The sequence below is a fragment of the Plectropomus leopardus genome, chromosome 13, assembly GCF_008729295.1.
Source record: "Plectropomus leopardus isolate mb chromosome 13, YSFRI_Pleo_2.0, whole genome shotgun sequence".
Classification (NCBI taxonomy): Eukaryota; Metazoa; Chordata; class Actinopteri; order Perciformes; family Serranidae; genus Plectropomus; species Plectropomus leopardus.
The window spans coordinates 18,313,810-18,335,332 of NC_056475.1; the positions used below are offsets into that span (position 1 = coordinate 18,313,810).

A 21,523-nucleotide genomic window follows, 5' to 3' on the forward strand; every position below is an offset into this window, starting at 1 on the left:
CGCATCAAGCGCTGACAGTTCTATGGCACTTAAAATCAGCCTCTGTGGGGAGCCTGCTTAATGAGAGACCTGATGACGATCTCCTCTGCTTGTTTTGGCCAATCGGTCGGAGAAATGGCCCATGCCTGCCTGTGATTGGCTCAGTCACAGGCAAGTGTGCAGTAACAGCGTGTTATTCGATAAAACAGCCCGGTGACAGATGATCCCTCGGACAAGTCGCCACGCTGAAATCGCTCACTTAACTTGTCATTCTGGATATTTGGATTTGTAACCCGTCATTTCCTTTCTGCCTTCTTTTCTTCTCCCTTCTTTTGAATCTGTGCATGTCTGATTTACAAGTGTAATCCCCGAGCATGACGGAAATTTTCTCGCTCCGAGAGCCTCCAAAACAAATACCGTGGAAACAAGGTGTGAAAGAGCGCAGACAGTCATTGCCATGAAAGATTTATGCAATAATAAGTCCTGATGTACTTTTAGCAGTCTTTGTAATAGAGACAGATGGGAAACTAAACGAACAACAGGGAGCAGAGCGGAGGAGGGTGACAAAGGGTGATTCATACCTGCAGTGTATAGAGGAGAGAGCAGGGAATGATGTAGTCACAAGAAGAGAGGAAGAGAGATTTCGCTCGTGCTGAGGGAATTGGACAAACAGCTATAAAGAGAAGAAACAGCTCGCCCCGATGCTGCACTTTCCCTTGCTCTTCTCATTGGCTTCTTGGACAGCCTCATTTTTCGCCACTCTCCACTGAGGGAGTCTGCCAAAGAGCGTTCCAGATCCAGTCATGGCAAGACACAGGAGGGCAACCAGCGCCTCAACCACAACTGCTGCAACATACACAGAAACTGCACACACGCATTCATACACACCATCTCAGCAGACACAGATGCCTTCTGCCAGATCAGGGTCAGTCAGCTGGGAAATTCCTGTGTGTTAGCTCCACTGGGGGTTTACATCTGTGTGTTGGTGTGTGTATGAGTGTCACTTTGCATCTGAATTTGGGCCTGCGAGCTTGTGTGTTATTGTTTGGAATAGGGTACTTCTCATCATTATCACTTTTTTTGCTGATTTTCAGTTTCACCTACATTTTATGTTCCCACGCATCCAAACATTGTGTTTTCGGCTCTAGGAGGACTCTGATCGCATCATTTTACAATAAACAAGGTAGTCTTTCAATACTGGCAGCTCAGATGCTCAGATAATACCTCGGGGAATTGAAAGTGAAGACAGAAATGGCACAGATAAGCAAATGATTTGTAATACTAGCGTACGTCTAAGTAATTCAGTAATAAGCAGGTAAAATACAGAGCTTTGCCCTGCAAATGGTGAAATGTTTATGCTTAGTTTGTTTTCCAGGTGTTTCATGATCAAAATAATGTTCCCTGAGTAAGTTGTGTTTCTGTGTCGAGTACGGAGTGCGTGGGTCTTTGCTTCATGTGTCCTTAGTGCCTGAAAAAATTAGTGTTGATGCCTGAGGAGGAGGAGGAGGTGCCACACCTCATCGAAGTCTGAACACGGCCCCTGTTTCCCATTGACACATGTCACCCTGTCGGCCTGTGTTATCGTCGTGGTTTCAGTGAGGCGGGACGAGACGGAGAGCAGCAGCACTACTGTACTCCCGCTCACATCGTTCCTCCACTAATAGGCAGGAGTTAAATAGGGAAAGCTGTGACCTGCATCATCTGATTATGCATGTGGAGAGTGTGTGTATATGGGAGGGAGGGGTGGGCAAAGTTTTTCTGAGTATAATTAGAGCTTGATTAGTGTTGAGATAAGCTTAGCCTTTCAAATGACCCAATTACCGCATGCAAAGAGGGTAGAGGTTATTTTTGCATTTTCTCTCTCTCCCTCTCAATGTCTCTGCCTCTCTGTCTCCGTCCCATACACACAGACACGCTCGACCTGATCAGAGTAAAGTGTGTGTTTTTTTTTTGTTTTTTTTATGTGCCAGTGTGTTGTGTGCTGAGCAGATGTCGCAACGCCAGGCCAGGGGCAGGGGAAGAGAATCAGACCTGGCAGTGTCAGGCGGGGGGAGGATAGACCGCACAGGAACTGCACTAATTATAAGATACCTAGATATCTTGAAAAATATCTTCCAAGCGAGCCCTCTTGGATTTGTTAAGCAGGCGAGGTACCACTTAAGGTGCTTCATGATAATGAACATCGATTTTTCTTTCAACTTTAAGCACTCTGCTTCCCTGCTGGATGGAGGCAGACAACACTGCTGTGCTTGGGATCCTGAGGTTAAAGAGTCTGCAGTTTCCTATTATAACACAAAATTAAAAGGACTTTAACTGGCAGATTTACATGCTTTAACACATTAACAATAACTATTTTCACAGGACACCGTATTGTACCTTTTTAGATCTCCCTCTCTCCAGGCAGCCACTGAAGTACACCGTTATAGCGTTATAACGTTCTTGAGATGGGTATTCCATCACAGCGAGCGCTTCGTTGCCATTTATTTGACACTATGTATTCACAAGCAAGGACGATTTTGATCGTCACTGGTGCTGTGTTCAAGGACACTTCAACATCCAAAATTTCAGCTTCAGCTACTCACAATCATTCGCTTTCACAAAACAGAGCCTAGGAGACAGATGACAACAGAACATGGAGGTTGTAAAAAAGGATCACATCAACAAGCAACTCTTCATGCTCGAGGCAATCAAGGACACTCCAATGAAAAAGACTATTCTGATAGATTTGGATTCGTAAAATCTTTGTGGGACTGTAACATTTTTGTTCTTTTAGCCATGTCCCAAAGGCATTAGAGGTCGACACAAAGTGGATTTTTAAATGCTGATATAATAATGGTAATTTTGAGCAGGAAAAAGATGATAGCCAGCTAATACCACCCACTTCAGTAAAAATACAAATCTGGAACTGAACATAAAACTAATCTTAAAAAAATATATGTGGCAGTTAGTGTTATTTTTTGAGCTATTAGGTCTTTAAATTTAAAACAGGGAGTGACAGCATTCATTCAGTCACACATCGCTGGACATGCTGCTGCGTTCAAGCCAAAAACTTCCTGTAAATACACCTTAAAATAAAGGACAATACAACAGTGCAAATTTTGTGTGTCAATTAACGCTTGTATTACGCATTGTGTCTTTTAAAAATAAACGTCTTATTTCACAGACTGTACAGTTTCTGCTCATTAGATGCATACTGGCTTTTTCAAAATAAACTTAACAGCATACGTAAAAGGCTTTGTTTTTCGGTGTATTACCTTTGGTTCAGGCAACAAAATCATGTGATAAGGTATAGAAAAATCATCATGGTTTGGCTTACGATTCACTCTGGAAGTGAACAGTAAGTTTATGGGTGGAAGTCCAGAGTTTGTTGGACCTATCCATCCCTCTTGCCCTCTCCATAGGGACTTTCTAATTTTTTAAAATTACAGTATTATTCTGCAGCATTAGAAGCTGCTGCGCATCACACCACTGTGAAAGATGCATACATGTCTGATGCAAACATCCACTGACAAAGCACCAGTATCACATGAGTTAGGTCGTTGCATGCTTCCTTTCAAACTCATTTTGCCCAGTTTGTATCACACCACCATGAAAGGTGCCTCTTGTGTCTGACACAGACGTTACTAACAAAGCGGCAGCACACAAGTTCCGCTGATAACAATAGTTTGTAAAACACCTAATCAGTGCCGATTAGTCAGCCAAAACGATAAACTGGTAAACGTCTAAATACTACGCCAATTTCTATGATGCTCTGTAAACTGTTAGAATAAAGGATCAAGACTAGGATGTAGCTAGCGTCACCTGTTTGAAGAAATCAATTTTTACTCTTCTCTGGTGGGTCAGGCTGTGATTTTCCTCTAAGCTTTGCTTTAATTCTTTGTTTGGGATCACAGAAGTATGACTTTAAATAAAAGAAACTTCCAAACACAACAAAATAGTAATTCCAAGGCCACAGAGGATCAGTGGTGCAGAGCCGGAAATACTGACCTGATTTGTCTCCAATATGAAGATGGATGCAATGGTTATGTACTATATTACATGATTGGGGAGGATTATATAGTGCAGAGATATTTCAGCTGTGTCTTTGAGGCAATGACGCCATTTAAATCTCTCATTAACTCTGCCAGAGATTTATCACCATTTGAATGAGCAACGCTAAATGATCTTTGGGATTATGCTAAGCTAAATCAACCACCAACAAGAGAGGAGCAGCATCTATATTGAGTGTCTGAGCTAGCCGTCATCGCTCCTGCACCCCTTTCTCACTCCCTGCCTCCTCATAATTTTTCAAAAATTCCTTTCTTATTTCTCTCCTTTTTTTAAACTCTGTTTTCGTCTTGCTTTTTTCTGGTTGAATCCTGCCACTGCTGCTTAATTAGGGATGATTATCTGTGTCTGTATGTGGGTGTAAGCGCCTGCGGCCTGCATGCACATGTGTGTGCGCACCTGGACGCACAAAAGAATACATGTGTTTCAGTGTGACTATTTTTTTTCCCTCTCTCTGCAAGTTGAGTTGTGTGTTAATCAATTTGCAAGTGTTTATCTGACTCACCTCACAGAAGGTCATAGAATTGGTTGGCAATTCGTTGGAAGTCACAGTCGTGTGCTTGTGCAGAGCAGACAGACATTTACACACCTACCTATATAATGGTCTACGCTGCGCAGTAGATCCCTGTCACCCCCATCATCCTTTTTTAGCTCCCGTCTCACTTGCTCTGCTCTGTCTCCCTCCCACACCGCCACGCTGTGCCTCTCTCCCCTTGCCTCTGCTTTCATGTTTTAAGAGCTCCTCATTCCCTTTGAGTATGATATTGCCCACATCCTCCCCTCTCTGGCTCCCCTCCTCTCCTTTTCCCTTCCTCTCTCTCATTCCCCGCTCTGCTACTTTCTCCTTGTGTTTGCCAGAATGAGTGGCAGGTGTCTCCTCCAGATGCTAAGTTGTAGTTGGGAGGCAGTTGCGATGATGGCCTGACAAGCAGCATGTGTATGTGCTTATGTGGGGTTTCTTTTCTTTTCTTTTCTCTGTGTGTGTGTGTGTGTGTGTGTGTGCGTGTGTGTGTTTTGTGTGCACATTGTGACTGGTGTGGAGAGATGGGAGAGAGACAGAGGAGGGAGATGGCTCTTGTAATTGAACCCTGGCTGTGCCTGATGAAGCTTTCAGCAAATATCTAACCGGGGAGGCTAAGATGAGAATTTAGACAAACAACCAGCAGGAAATGGATGCAGAGACTGAGCAAGCAAGAGAGAGAGAGTTTTGATTAAAAAGGCATCACTTGCTGAAATGGACAATTACTGGTATAAAGTGGAAGCCATGGTGTATACCAACCCAGAGGACAAAAGGACATCATCACCAGCGTGATTACGATCCAATCAAGCTAGATTTTGAACAGCAAAACATCTCTGACTGTGTGATGTGGTGGACCATAATCTATCACTTTTGTAAAAGTAGAATTACACAGACATGGCCAAAATGTGGACATAGTGTGTGTGGACATCCTTTTCTATAGGCTGCTGTGCTCTTTTTGTTGAGACACCAACGGTTCTAATACCTTCATGAATCTTCATGAAACAGCAAACAGTGATCATTTAAGTCAAACCTGACTGATTGATTGACTGCAGATGTTGCACAAAATTTCCATTACAACTGACTGATTAATGGTTATTGCTTTACTTTGTGAGTGATGTCTATGAAAGGTCCTTTTTAAATAAACTTTACTTTCTGGCTGGTTGCTATGCAACGGCTAGGTCCCACCCACACAGACACTGAACCAATCAAATGACAGCACCACTGTCATCCGTGAGGAAACAAAAATCCCAATATTCGGCACTGTGGGGAACACTAATGTGGGGGCACTATCACTGAATTTCTTGCTTTTATTTTAATCATAATTTTGATCAAAAAACAACATGTTAAAACAAACACCGAGAATATCTATACTGATCTCTGAAAACTAATTATAATTTCAGTGTGATTTTAAGACAATAATGCGCCTTCAACTTTTCAGCAGCACTCTGAGGAGAATGCTTTCCTTTATCAACATGACAATAAACCTGCATACAAAGACAGGTCCAGATTGCTGTAAGGTCCAGATTTTTTTTTCCCAAGTATTTTTGAAGTATGTAAAGCCTTTATCACAGACAGCGGAGAGAGGACAATAAATAAGAAAGATTCAAATTAAAAAGGACCCCTGAGCTATATGGGGACGCCCCATGATGGTAAATTAATCCCCCTGTTTTTGTAATGAAATGATTGAGATTACACAACAGTTACTTCCAAACAATACCAAGTTGTACCAAGCAATTTGCTTGTTCGAGAGGCATTCAAATTTGTGCTGATATACAGTACATCACTATTTAACTCTTCATGTATCACTCCACTTTACAACTGTTCCAAACTGTTAATTAGGCGTTCATAAACGGTTGGTAGTTATCTAATGTCACTATAGATTGTAGTTTAACAGAGTGTTATACAGGCCTATTGTGTGTCCCTCACAAGTTGCCGTATGGCAGGAAAAAAAATTGTCGGGGGAAGCTCCACTCTTTTCAGGGTTCATGCATGTTTGGGAGTTTTGGTTAAGAAAGGGCAGCAGTTGCTGATGGAGCTGTCACACCATCTTCTGTCCTGTTTATGGTTTTATTAGTTATCCAGTAAGGCGAACCCAGGACACTTGCTTACATTAGTGGAAACGGTGTTCTTCAGCGCACCGCTGTGAGGGCTTTTCTGTGGAGCCCTCACCTGCTCTGCTGTTTTAAGCTTAGCTGCCTCAGTATGGCTAGCTGGCCAATCCCCGCATGGTGCTTCAAGACTGTGCACAACTATGTTACGAACAAGTGGCGCAGAGACAAGGACCCTTTTAAACCCAGATTAAACCTCGGTAACTCAAGAGGGGCACACAATATGCAACAGCCATTTACAGTTATAACAGTTATCTCTCGTTTGACTGGAAACACACAGATTACTGTACATGAGCAGCTGGCCACCCACATAACATGAAGACCTAGCTAACACAAAGTAGAAAAGTTTTTTGCAGGAAAATGTTTGTGTCGCTATGCAACAGCTGTCACTTCCAGCAGCTATGGAACTGCTTGTGTTGGCAGAGCCAAAAAATCATTAGATGAAGAAACAATTCATAATCTGTTGTAATTTAGTACTGTTAACTAATAAATGTCGCTTGTTGAACTGTCATATGAAAGCAATGTCACACGAGAGGGTGTGCTGTTGTACTGTATATCATCATGGCATCTGCTGTGATATTGCTTAAATGAAATGCTGTGCAGATGTAATACTCAGGCATCCACATATGCACCGTGTGTTTGTTAAGTGACTGAAGTTTATTGTAATTGTCTAGTATTGTCAGATATTTTTATACATATTAGATGAACAGGAGAGAAAAATGTTCTTGGTCTTTGCCTTTTTTTTGGAGACGAGTATTCAAATTTGCAAATGATTTAGCAAAAGCAAACATAAGATGATTAGGCTGCAGCCCACATACTGCACTTAATCTTTTTTCAACAGAGTGCCTGGTTGACAAAAATCACTAAAATATTTCAATCTTAAGAAGGTAGGTATCAAATGAGCTTTAAAACATTACAACCTTTCACCAGAGATTCACACTGGGCGCAAATCACTTTTATAGAAACTCACCCTGATTCATTTTCCTTTTTAACAGCAGTACATGGGGAAATGCGTCGTGAAGAATTACTGTTGAAGCATATTTTCATGTACCTTGCCGCTCCATACTGGGAGCTGTAACAGGTCTGAGGCTTGGCTTAATGCCAGTTTGATGCCTCAGCTAATTGCTGATTTGCAGTTAATTGTCTATTTATGTATCGCAGAGTGCGCTAGCGCTGTGGAGCTGAAGGCAGTCGAAAATCTATGTGGTGTTAAGATGTTTGGAAACATTATTTTAGCTCTTGAAAACAAGGTTTTAAGAATTTGTTGTTGATGCAAGATTGCAGATTTTCCCTCACTGGTGCTGAAAGCGACACATAAAACAGCTTATGCATTATCTAAATGCTTGTTTTATTGAAACCTTGAACTGCAAACATTTTATTCTCCTTCCCCCCTTTGCTATCAAAAGCATGTTATAACTATAATAGAGTAATAGAAATAATTTGATGTTTCATGAGGCAAATGATAAATAAAGTGTTTGAACGACTGCATGCTGGTGGGAGATTTGATGCCCCCAGTGTCAGAGCCATATGGCAGTCAGCAGCTTTTCCATCTAATATCATCACTTCCATCTCTCTCAATCTATAAATTTTAAAACACCCACGAGCAGCAAGCGAGATGTAGACACATTTCCCTCAGATGGGCTCGTATGTATACACGCTTAATAGGGACAGTCCAACAGTCCTGTGCACACTATAGTGCACAATGAGCAGCACAAAGATATAGAGGATATAATTGGAAAGAATGAAAAAGGCAAAGCGGAGGAAGAAGGAAGTCAGATATAAAGCGATGATAATGAAAATACACAAAGAAAAAAAGAGAGACTGCAGGGGTAAACAGAAGGCAACAACGAAGCAAAAGCAATTGGAAATGCAAACTAAGGCTAGAAGCGGTATCACAAGTGCATGTCAAGCAGACTTGTACTGAAAACAATTTCAATGTAAAAAAAAATAAATAAATAATCTAATGGGACCAGTGGGAACATCCTATTGGTGAGTGTAATACTGTAAACTTTCACTAACAGCTGAGAAATCACAAATGTCATCTGTGACGCAGTTAGAGCTTTGAAAAACAGAAAATTGCTTGACTCTCATTTATGGAACTCTTTAAAGCGTACTTTACCAGACGTAAAAATCTAAAGATATACTTGAAGAGCTAAATGTCACCGTCGTGTCAGTTCTGACGATAACATTTATAGGCTAAAAGAATCTAACTGTTGAGGCAAAAGGTTTAATTCAAACCAAGAAAATCCAGCTCAGTCCAGTCATTCACAAAGACACACGAGCGACAGTCACAGGCGATGCACATACAGTACTCATTTACACACTCACATACACACTGGCAAAAAGCAGCTTTATACCTAATTAACAGACACAGCAGGCGGGGCACAGCCGTGCACGGGGATAGAGCTGTGGAGGAAGGGAAGTGTAAACGGCGAAAAAGGAGGCAGGGAAGCATGAAGCAAAGGGCGACACAGATGGACAGATAAAGATGAAGAAGAGTCGGAAAGAACAGAGAGATAAAGTCATTTTGATTACCCGGGGCACCGAATACACACTGTATGTTACAGCTTGTAGCAATAATGTCTGACCAATCAAAGAAGCTAGAGGCATAAAGTGAGGAGGGCGCCGAGAGAGGGCGCCTTTTAAAGAACACTTCAGCATAAGCATCAATAATAAATATAAATTGGCCATTCTTAATTCATTTTTCAACTCTTTTCCAACCCAACACTGGGTCTATAAATTTTGGATGTAACGATGCATCGCGAGGCAGTTAAAAATCGCTAAAAAATATGTGAGATACAAAACGGTGAGAGGAAAAATGAACCGCGATACTCTTTTTGAACAGCATACAGCGTAATCTACTTTTGACTTTTCTTGCACGCCGTGCCACGTCACCACGCGTTCAACACCCTACGTCATGTCCGAGACTACAGACAACTCGCCAACGTAAATAAGACAAAGCAAAGGCTCCGCAGCAGGCAGTATTGAAATAGAAGATGCACCCTCCAGTTTCAAATCGGAAGCAGGGCAGCATTTGAGCTCTCTTTCGCAATTTTATTCTATGGAGAAAAAAAAGTCTTTTTGCCCGCCACCCCCAATAAATGTAAAAAATCTGCAAATAACCATGTATTTTTTATAAAGGTTTAACATTTATTACTTCATACATGTTGGAGGACTGAACAGTACTGTGTGTTGTTGGTTCAACAGGACCAAACATGGGCTGCCATGACGAAAGCTGGCTTTTTTTTCTTTCTGATGAAAAGGTCAGCCTTGTCAAATACGATGGACACTGCTCTCACAATACGTTTCAGATAAAATGTCATGTATACAGAGAGACACGCGGACAAACACATACACCTGCGTGTCTGTGGTTACACAAGTGTATGGAGCTATAAAGACCCATGTGTATACCTCACAGGATAATACTGCTCCGTCCTCTGCTGACATTTCAGAACATGCTGTTCTTTTACAGAGCAGCGCAGCAGTGTCCTGGGCAAACTGACATCTGTCCGTCACATCTGTCCAGGCCACTGACACACACACAAACACAAAAGCTGGACACATGTCAGCACATGATGTTCGTATCGTATCATAACTCTCTGTCCGGAAATTACTCCCTGGATCAGCATGTCTCCACCTTTGTCTCTTTTTTTTTAACCCCACAATCAAACACTGGATAATCCAAGGCCAGGGAAAAAATATGGAAAGAATAAGGAGTGATATGAGAAGAATCTGAAAACAAAAAGTAATATCCACTTCACAGGCATGATTCCCGCTTCATCCTCCACCTCCTCTCTCTCCCTCTCCCCCCCTTTCTCACTTTCCCTTATTGTGAGAATGTATTACAGGTGAGATGCGTGTTCACTTGTAAGCAGGAGAAACATCGATTTTCTGTCGCCTTTAGAGGATAACCAAAGGATGTAACACTGCAGTGCATGATAGGATGCTGCTGCTGCTGCTGCTATGTGTATGTGTGTGTGTGTGTGTGTGTGTGTGTGTGTGTGTGTGTGTGCGTGCATCTGTGCGTGCATCTGTGCGTGCATCTGTGCGTGCATCTGTGCGTGCATGTGCAGCATGATCAAGATTGATCTGAGGAAAACATAAATAGAAATGTGGCAGTCATACTATCGCACAATGAAGGAAAAAAAAAACAAGACCACACACACATTGCAGGTCTATAATATTTTTGGAGCAGTGCTTCCACATGTGGTGGGGTTAGGGTTATTCATAGGCTTCTACGAATATCAAGGTTTTGCAAAACTTGATTTCTTAAAAAATGGGAAAAAAGCAATGAGCAATTGTGAGAAGACATTACCCCCCAAAACAGAAACAAACAAAAAATTGTAAAATAAACAAGAAAGAAAACTAAAACAAACAAAAAAGTCATCATCATATTATTATTATTCTCACAATTGCTCATTGCTTTTTTCCCATTTTTTAAGAAATCAGAATTATTATTATAGTTTTCTTAACATTTTCCCCTTTTTAAAAAAAAATAGTAATAATTTTCCAAATCTACTAATTTATTGCAATTTGTCAGATATTACTTGCCCAGTTGCTTATTGCCTTATTTCCCCATTTTGAAAGAAATCAAGCCAATTTGCTTAAGGTTCAAAGGTCATATATTCTTGTGAGCAGCACATGAAAACAGATGTTGATCCAGGTTTCAGAGGGTAATGAAGACTACAGTGAAGGTGAAGGGTAAACGGTTAATAAATAATTAAAAAATATGTAAAAGAACAGGCTCCCGAAAGAACACTGAATGTTTTTTTGTGCATGTGTGTGTGCGTGTTTGTAAGAGATCTGTGTCAGTGTTGTAATTTGTCTGCACTGAACCATGCCTATTGTTGTCCTTGTAAACTGAGAGCAACGAGAGTGTTTCATTTTAGATGTGTCTGATAACAGGAGCTCCGCTGTATGAATTCAATTAATTCTGCTTGTCTTTCTCTCACACTCTTTCCCTTCATCTCTTTGTTTCATCTGCATCCTCCTCTCCTGTCCTCTCGCAGGTTATGGTGGGGTGGAGCTACTGCTGGTGCTGTGTGGCCTGGATCTCTCTCTGCCCTGCCCTCGCCACTGCATCTGCTACACTTCACCTAGCACAGTGTCCTGCCAGGCCCACAACTTCCATGCCGTGCCCGAGGGCATCCCCGCCCAGAGCGAGCGCGTCTTCCTGCAGAACAACAAGATCCAGCGGCTGCTTCGCGGCCACTTCTCGCCTACCACCACTATGTTGTGGCTTTACTCCAACAACATCTCCTACATACAACCGTCCACCTTCCACGGCTTCGACCGCCTGGAGGAGCTCGACCTCGGGGACAACCGGCACTTAAAGGCCGTTGCTTCAGACACCTTCCTAGGCCTGGGTAGGCTACACGCCCTGCACCTATACCACTGTGGCCTGATCAGCCTGCCTCCGGGGATCTTTGCAGGCCTCCATAATCTCCAGTATCTCTACCTACAGGTACATGGATAACAGCATCCTTTTATCTCTGCTGTATGTTGCATCTGCCACCACAATCGCATTATAGTGTAATCTGTCCATCAGCCCGGCTCAGCACTTACCGCCTATTCTGATTTATTCAATTTATTTTAATTGGACACTGATCACACTGCTGTTTTCCAGAGTGCGGGGAAAATACCAAAAAGCAGCCCACACATAAAAATAATCTACAGTACAACTGCTGTGGTCAAACACAGAAGACAGAACTGAAATTCAGGATTTATATAGTGGGTTTATAAAAGGACGGCGTATACTGTATGGAAATGATCACTGGTCCATATTATTGATGGGAAAATCAAGTCATATTGATGCTGAGTGCATGGTCTGACAGCTTCCTTATGTCATCTATAAAAACTTGTCAAATGTACAGAAAACCATAGCTCTCTGTGAGTAAGTCATCCATGATGGCCTCCATCTTTTAACACAGTCCTCAACCTAAAAATGCACGACTCAAAGAGCAAGGAAAAAACCTTTCTGACCCCTTTTACACTGCTCACCACTTCTTTTAGCAACTGCTCTCTGGAATCTGCTCAGATCACTGACTATTCATCAAAAAATCAAAAAATAATACCGACTTTGAATTCCTTGCATAAGTCCAGATATTTCCTGTTCTTAATTTTAGCTTTGTGTTGTATAATATTTGTATGTAATACTGATATTATTGAATTCTATGGGGATGCCGGAACTGGCCTGCACAAGGGCGTGCTCCTGCTGAAATCATTGTAACAAGTGATAAAATTGTTTTTTCTAGAGATGCACCAATTGCAATTTTCTTGGCCGATTCCAATTTCTGTTATTTTAAAATTCGGACCAGCTGATTTAGATTTAGGCCAATTCTGATTTTCTCTCTTTCTAAGGACTATAATATGGCAGCAATTGAAACATATTGGGAACCTTTCTTTAAATTCACTCAAGTCAAGAGACTTGAAATAGTAATTGCGCACGATATCAAAAGATGAGTGTCTGATTAAAAGCATGCACAAAAATCTGAGTGAAAATTAATGTTTATAACTATAAAAAAAAAAAAACCTAGTTCAAAATAGGCTCATCTGGCTGCTCAAACCATTTACCAGGGCCATCATTAGATTGCTCTTGATTGACAATTGCCTTTCAGTTCAAGCAATGTTACCATTTTATTTTCATTTGAATCATTATTGAAATCATTATTAACATCATAAAATGTCTTGCTGCTATGAAATAAACTGCCAAATCTACTTGGTAAGATAGCTAACCACAATAACAAGCAAAATAGTTTAACTTTTTTATTTGACACTTTCAGCTATGTACATCAACGGTAAAGTGAAAGCTGTAGTAATATAAGTCATACCTCCTATTGTAGCATTTCAATATCTTCCATCCACTTACATTAAATTTGTTATGCTACACTTTCAAATCCATGAGTTTTGTTTTCCAGTCTGGTAGTTAGCTTAAAACAGTTGTTTTCTGATTATGTGCAGCATGCATCTAAATGAATTCTAACTTTTGATAAGAGGGTTTGCAGCAGCTTTGACAATAGTCAGTTACTGTCTGTACTGTTGTTTGCAATGTGAACCATCATTCAGCACATACATGCAAATTTGATAAACACCGGATCAGCTATATCTGAGACTGACCAGTCATAGCTGATCAAGCTGTTACTGTCTGCTTCCAGTCACCAGCTGATCAAATGGTGCATCTCTAGATTTTACCAATAACCATACAGCAAATGAATGTAAAGTTACCCATACACTGTCAAAGGAATGTTCAGTCCGATGCATCACATTTTAAGCTTCTTTTTCTTCCTTTCTGCCTCCCCCCTACATCCTGGCAGGACAACCAGTTGGAATTCCTGGAGGATGATCTGTTCATCGACCTTCTGAACCTCAGTCATCTCTTCCTGCATGGCAATAAACTATGGAGCCTTCGCCAGAACACTTTCCGTGGTCTGGGGGTCTTAGACCGCCTTCTTCTCCACCAGAATCGAATCCAGTGGGTTGACCGCCAGGCTTTCCATGACCTGCGGCGCCTCACCACCCTGTACCTGTTTAATAACTCCCTGACTGAGCTTTCCGGATCCAGCTTGACTCTTCTGCCGGCCCTGGAGTACCTTCGACTTAACGACAACCCCTGGGAATGCGACTGCAAGGCCCTGTCACTCTGGGATTGGCTGCGGAGGTTCAGAGGCTCTACTTCCTCTCTAATATGTGTTTCACCACCAGAGCTGGCGCAAAGGGACCTGAAAACGCTGAAGAAAGAGGAGCTGCCCAGTTGCCTGTCAAGCGAGGGTCAGGCACATGGTGCCCCAGGTGGGGAGATGGAGCATGGAGAGTCTTTGAACCACCTGAATCGTCACAGAAACCATCACAACCACCATCAGCGGCCATACTTGCCCCACGGGGACCAGTACAGCTTGCCTTCACCCTCGCCCCTGCCTCGGCCACCTAAGGGAGGCCGCAGAAACTGTACCCGCCGGGGCCGCAAGGCAAAAGGGGGGCTCAATGAGGTGCAGGTACTACGGGAAGGGAGTGAGAAAGACTATACTCCAGATGGAGGGAAATATGACCTGTCTGGAACTGCACGGAGGAAGAACAAGTGCATCCCCAGAACTTCTGTCGGCCCACCAAGTGGGGTCCAGAGAGCCAATAACAGAGCGGGGTCACACTTTGCAGATTATTTTTTCTGTTTACCCTCAGCTCTGCTGCTGTCACTCATCTCTGTCATCCTACGCTGAGGCAGGAAACGGACACTTTTGTGCTGGTGATGCAACCTTATGATTCACTCTCCTGAACTACCCTGCCCTGGCTCTTCAAATGAGGCATGTGTGCATAACTGTGTGTGTACATGACTGTGTATAAAGAACATTATAAAATATCTACTGTCAAAGTATCCCTGCGATATTAAGGCAGGAATCTTTACAAGTCATAATCAAAAACATGGAAGTCAGGGAAAATAATTAAGCCCGTTGATGATGTCACCAAGGGAACATCAGGAAAACTTTACATCTGTCTCTGTGTGGCATCGATAGCTTCACTGAACTCATATACTTATAAAAACTGTACAGCCACATAAAATGAGCCGATGATTTACTCACGTAATCGCAAGAAGAACACACAGTAAGGATCAAAACTGTTCAAGTTTTGCCCTCTTGACACAATACTGCTCTGTCAGTGCACCCGCCATCTGTCACTCACGCTGAGACAAAGACGGTCATTCATAACTGTCACACTGCTCACTCAACAGCACCTTATGATCCAGAAATCAAAGACTGCAGACACAAGTGGCAGTAAAGTGATTCATTGCGGAGTAATAGCAGCAATTATTAATCACAATATATCTACCAATAAAGTGGTTTTACTCTCATGTCTCACAGCAGGGTGGATCCACTTTAATGCACATTGGTATCATTTTAGTGGATTTTTTTTTAAGAATACCACCGGAGTTGTGACTCATCGATGTAACTGACAGTCCTTCAAACTAGTCCTCTTCAAAGGTCTACATTGTCCTCAGCAACTTAAAAGCCATTCAGAACAAACATTTCATTGTAAGAGCCAAACGGTCACAGTCAGTGTAAAAGAGCGAGTGAATGGATGTCTGTCACTGTTTGTTTGAGTGTGTGTCTACTTAAAAAAAAAAAAAAAAAAACTAAAGCCATGCGGGTAGAACGACACTAGATAAGAGTGCCTAATGAGAGCCAGTGGCCAATAAGACAACGTATAGATGTAAGGAATGGTTTCTTTCACTCTTCGACCTAATTGGCTACAAAACTGAGGCCTCAACGAGCCCATGCAGGCCAAGGAAAAGCTGAGACCCAGGCCTGGCTCACAAAAACTCCCAGAAACTTTCCTCTGTAATGCTGAGGAGGAAAATGAGGAAAAATGCATTCTTCAAGCAGAGAAGATTTAATCCAAATAGTCCCAGGAGTGTTTAATGCTTGGGAAAAAAAGGCCCTACAATCAGGGAGGAGTGCTGAAGACCACCACAACACCACAATACAGATCCTGCATTTGTCTAATCAACTGCTTAAAGTGGAAACTAATTTGGTTCTGTGATGATCACCAGAGGGCAAAGGGACTGACAAACTTCTACTGAATTTCTGTCCTTGTCCTCTTTGGTGTATTCCGTGTGCTCCAAAACAGACGGACTTTACGATGTGTAAGCCCTGATCGGAGAGTTGGATATTAATGCTGCTACGTCCGGGGAAGACGGCTACTTTCTGAGGCTGTGGGTTCTTCTTCGGGAAATGACAAGCACAGAGAGGACTGTGGGTAACGATGCCCCTGCATGAACTCGACTGGTTCAAGCACACACACCCCTATCGAAGCCCAATCACCTTCACGGCCTTCCTGTCCCACTGCAAACTGCTAACCCCTGTCAGTCCGGGGCTTTCAAATCCCTCAGCAGAGCACCATAGGTTTTGACTTTCGACCTGAACTACTTCGGAGTCACTCAGTCTCAAGTGCTCAACTACAGGAGACAAAACCTGTACTGATCCACAGGGGCCACCCGGGTACATTCACTACCCAGCAATGCTAAAAGAGTTTATTTCTTATAGCATTACAAAGTTACAAATTCTATTTTAAGAAGGAGCTGCCCTTGTATGCAAAGGATGACCTATAGTAAAAAAAATCTAAAAAAACATGACATGCTGAGAAAAAGCACAATAAATTATCAGTATGGTTTGCTGGCGACCTAAAAATGTGTGGTTTGGATGGGAATCAAAAAGCAAGGGTCACATTTGTACCCTTGCTTGTGCGTGTTTCCTGCTCAGCCCCACCTTTTCGTGTCTATCTATCTAAATGTTGGGGACGAACAGAAGCCTGTCACTGGTGTCATTCTCCTGACATGTAGGATTAGAGACCCCCTTCTGGTGAACTTGTTTGTGCTGCTGTGAACCCAGAGGTGATGTAAATTGTGTCTGTTTATTCCTGTGAGGATGACTTTTTGTATAAAAAAAAAAAAGAAAAGAAAAAAAAAGAGAAACTCTCCGTCGTGTCTCCGTAGTTCCCTAAAAAAATAAACAGGGAGCTAGGGGCTGGAAGTTTATTTTTTATTTACTATGATTATTATCATCATTTCTGTTTTTTGAGTTCTGTCTTTTTTTGTTTTGCTGACTCATTCAAGATAAACGGTGCACTGCACTCCCCCCTCCTGCTCCTCCTATTCTTTTCTATCTTCCTATTCTTTCCTCTATCTTTCCCTCCCTCCTTCTCCTCTCCTCCCTCCTTCCCTACCTCCCTTCCTGTCTGCTTTTTCTCATCCTCCCTCTCCACCTTCTCCGCTACTCTCTCTTCCACCCTCGTTGCTCCCTCCTTCCCCCCCTCTATCTCCTTATTCTGTTCCTCTCCTCTCTTCCTTTATGCAACCCAAATGTTTTGTATGTGGTTATCAAACAATGCCAGACTCAAAAGCTGTTTATAAATAACATTAAACAGAAAGTGTCCTCAAATGGCTGAGGTGGTCTGTGTTTGTTTGCCTCCCTTTTGTAAGTGCATGTGCACATCTGTCGGTGTGCGTATGTGTGTGTGTGGCTAATAGACAGACCTCCGAAATGAGCCCTGAGGCTGAATGATAAGGCAGTGAAAGAAAAGAAAATGGTAAAAAGTTTTGGTTTTTTTTAAAAAAAAAAAAAAAAAGGTAATGGAATAAGTATGCACATTCATCCACTGCTGGGAGAGAAACACACCCACATTTAACCAGGATATATTTTGGCCTCCTTCATGCCCTACTTTCACTCATACACTCAGCAGCCTCGTATAAAATATGCATCAGAATGAGTGTAAGAACACGCACGCACACGCACACACGCACACCTGTCCAGCTGTATTAGCTGTGAGGGTGTGAGGGAGGTGTCTTGTGTCAGGCCAAGGTGAGGTCAAAAGGAGCGTGTGCATGTGCTACGTCTACTTTGATCCTTTGCACAGTGTTCACATTCATTCATGTGCTTTTGCACATGGCTCTGAATTTGTGTGTTTGTGTAGTGTGTGTGTGTGTGTGTGTGTGTGTGTGTGCGTGCGTGTGCGTGTGCGTGTGCGTGTGCGTGTGCGTGTGCGTGTGCGTACCTCCGGTGTACAAAGTATGCCCACTGTCACGGCAGATCCAGCCTGACAGCCGGCTCGGGCAGGGGAAGAGGTGTGCCTCTGAGAGACAGTATCACTGCTCTGTTTGTAAAACAAAGCTGACAATTGGGAGAGAGAGAGAGAGAGAGAGAGAGAGAGAGAGAGAGAGAGAGAGAGAGAAAAAGAGAGCGAGAGAGAGCGAGAGAGAGAGAGAGAGTAGAGCGAAAGGATTTAAAGGCAGAGGGGTAGAGATATCTGCAAAAGAAATCCATGAAGTAGTTATCAGAAGCAAACAGACCAGCAGCCAGGGGAGAGGAAGTGGGCATACTATGGGTGGCTGCAGCATCAGCTCTGACTTGTGCTCGGTCAGTCACAGCATGTGTCCCAAACAAAGCCCCGGCTGCAGTTTACATGTGTTCAGCCATGTCAAGAGACACCACGTGTGATGAAGAGCAGTGTTTAAATCAGAGCGCAGAGCTTTGGTCTCAGTAGGCTTACAGCAAAATATGAAATATGAATCTAAAACACTCAGATAAAGACCCATCAATTATGAAGGGACTTAAAATGACCTGTGCGGTTGAGGCAGGAAAGATGAATGAAGGACAGAGAGACAAAAAACAAGCAAAGACAAAGATACAGTTATTGTGCGATGCCATTATTAGAAATGCCTAAAATGTAAAACCGGGTATCAGTGAGTACGCAAGTCTATTCACCAATTTGATAGCACCTAATATACCACCAATATTTCTGATGTTCAAAGCAGTTTCACACTGGATGACAGCAGAGCATCAGTTTTGGCTGCAGCTCTAAAACAGAAGCCTACACAGCAAGTTCCACCGTGCAGCCGACAGAAAACTATGACCAGGCACACCAAACCAACATCAGAGAATCAGCAGCGATGACGGCCGACAACTGTGTTGCTTCACATCACTTCTGTCTTGGCCAAAAAGTTGCACATGAACTGGAATTATGGCAGTCAAATCAGATTTGGCCGTTAAAGGCGAATAGTCATCGATTTTTAAAAAAAAAAAAATTTTAATAAAGTTTTAACAGGGCTCAGTGGGACGTTCAGTGTGACAGCAGCATTCCCTAAATATAGTAAACAAGGTAAGGGCACTAATGGTGGATCGGCAGTGTGCAACGATATTTTACCAAACCTTTACTGTAGAGTGCTGTGAAAGTCAAGAGCACTAACTCCACTCCAACAATCTGGGGACAAAAACATCCCCAGAGGCACACTGCACAGCACGCTGACTAGTAAAAAAAACCAAAACAAAATAAAAAGCAACTGCTTGATTTGAAGCCATATCAGTCGACTGAGGGGTCTCAGACTGATGATTCATATCTCTGACTTTCAAGGGGCAGCTCTTACATGAACACACTGCAAAGACAACAACCAACGGCCATCAAGCACTTATGTTCCGCGCCTGTGTGAGAGGATATAACTGTCAATACCAGCAGACGGCGAGAGTCTGTAATCGTTATTCAAAAAGGAAAACTGCAAGACTGTCATGACGCTGGTTAGACAGTGAGCACATTAGCAACTGAATACAATGCTGAAAAAACAAATTATATTTACCATGCGCTAGCAAACAATACCATAAACCATCAAGAAACATTTCTGCTAAAAAGCTCTATGGCTCAAGATGTTTCGACCTCACTCCCTCGTGACTTTGTTTTTTGCTTTTCATCACCTCTGTTTCTCTTCTCATGCGCTGAGCTCAACTGCCAATTTGAGTGATTTCATTCTTCCACAGGCTCCACTGCAGCTGATTCAACACAATGAGTTGTTGGGAAAAATGGGCAAATGGTGCAGGACCTACAGCAGCGACCAGAGCAACAGACGCTCACTAACGGCCCAACACTGAGCATCGGCCAACCGTCGCCTTGGTGTGTCAGGGCCTTTAGAGCAGCACACAACACCGCCAGTTTGCAAATTGTTAAATTAGATAGATAATAAAGGAAAGTTCTATGGCATTCAGTGTGTACTTGTTCATGTTTTACATTAGATTTATTCCGAGCCGTACCATACAATATTGACAGCTATCATTCTCGATCCATACAGGAGTTTCCAAGCTGAGAAGTCATTCTTCCAGCTTTGTTGTGTTTGTGTGCTTTGAATTTGTACAGTGGGAACAACATGGAAGATACAAAGACGAAAGGTTGCATTTTAAGGCTAAGAGCACGCTGAGAACAGTTTGAAGTTTAATATAACTGATTTTATCCCTTGTTGCTGAACCAACATTCCCTAAAACCACTAAAACATAGCTTAAATATAGCTTTTCCTTACTTATTAGGCTTTATGCTAAAAAGAAAAAAAAAGTTTCTAACCAATCTTGGTCACTCTATATGGACAGCAGTTAACATTAATACCATATTACACTTAACATGTAATCAAAGATTAATATTTTATGAATCAGTAAAAACAAAATTTCTTAATCTTGACCTTTTCCCATCATGTGTAAGCATTAACGACTTCAAGTCAACAACTCATGTTAAAACATTTTTCCCAAGTCTCAGAGTTGTTTTTGCGACACGAGAGGCCATTCATTTGAATTTTCCAAGTGGAAAAGTCCTGAACACATGAACACAGCATAAGGCTCATTTCATCTGTATTTGTGCATCTTCCTGAAAGCCTACAGACAAAAGGGTGCAGTGCCACTGGAAATCGTGGGGACAGTGTGGCGTAGTTCAAGAGAGATACAACCAAATGAGATTAGGAAGACATTTTGTAAAATGGCAGAAAGGAACGAATCGGTAATTCAGTGAAGAGAATTCCCCGTCTGCTGGGGGTAATGTATTTAATAGCCACACGGACCACACTGCTGCCTCTGTTAAAAGGTACATTACTACAACCTCCTCCACTGTCGCCTCATTTGATGTTGTCTGAAACTTTTGACTCTGCCCTCTAGTGGCTGTATTTATGCCAAAACAAAGGCCGCATTGAAGTATGAGGGAAGTGACATTCACAATGTTTGAAATGGATGTATCTATTTCTGCTTGTAAAGGGAGTATAAAAGAGTCCTTAGCAGTACACAGCCAGACAAAAAATGTTTTAACACAATGGCATTGGATTGGTACTCGATGTTGACCGATATGCAAGTTCACAAATCCAAATTGGTATTTGGTAGAAAAAAATTTGTATCAGAACATCTTTCAATAAAAAAAGCATTAGAAGGAAGCAACATTAAAGATACGAGAATAAAGAGAATGACGAAGCAAGGGAGGATCTCATTAAGGAAGAGGAGAGACAAAGTAATGATAAAAGGAAGAAAGATTGCAGAAAGTTAAAATAGTAGACAGCTGTGAGGAAAAAGTTAAGGACAAAGAA

At 42.2% G+C, this 21,523-nt stretch overlaps 1 protein-coding gene across 1 annotated transcript in view; it reads left to right on the plus strand.

Annotated features, from left to right (window-relative positions):
- The window catches only part of LOC121952489 (reticulon-4 receptor-like 1), a 97,507-nt gene extending 80,675 nt beyond the window's left edge, over nt 1-16,832 (plus strand). The window contains exons 2-3 of the mRNA XM_042499209.1: nt 11,664-12,118; nt 13,968-16,832. Coding sequence (XP_042355143.1) covers nt 11,664-12,118; nt 13,968-14,867 — 1,355 coding nt within the window. The 3' untranslated portion in view covers nt 14,868-16,832. The remainder of the gene's footprint in view (nt 1-11,663; nt 12,119-13,967) is intronic.
- Nucleotides 16,833-21,523: the final 4,691 nt, after the last annotated feature.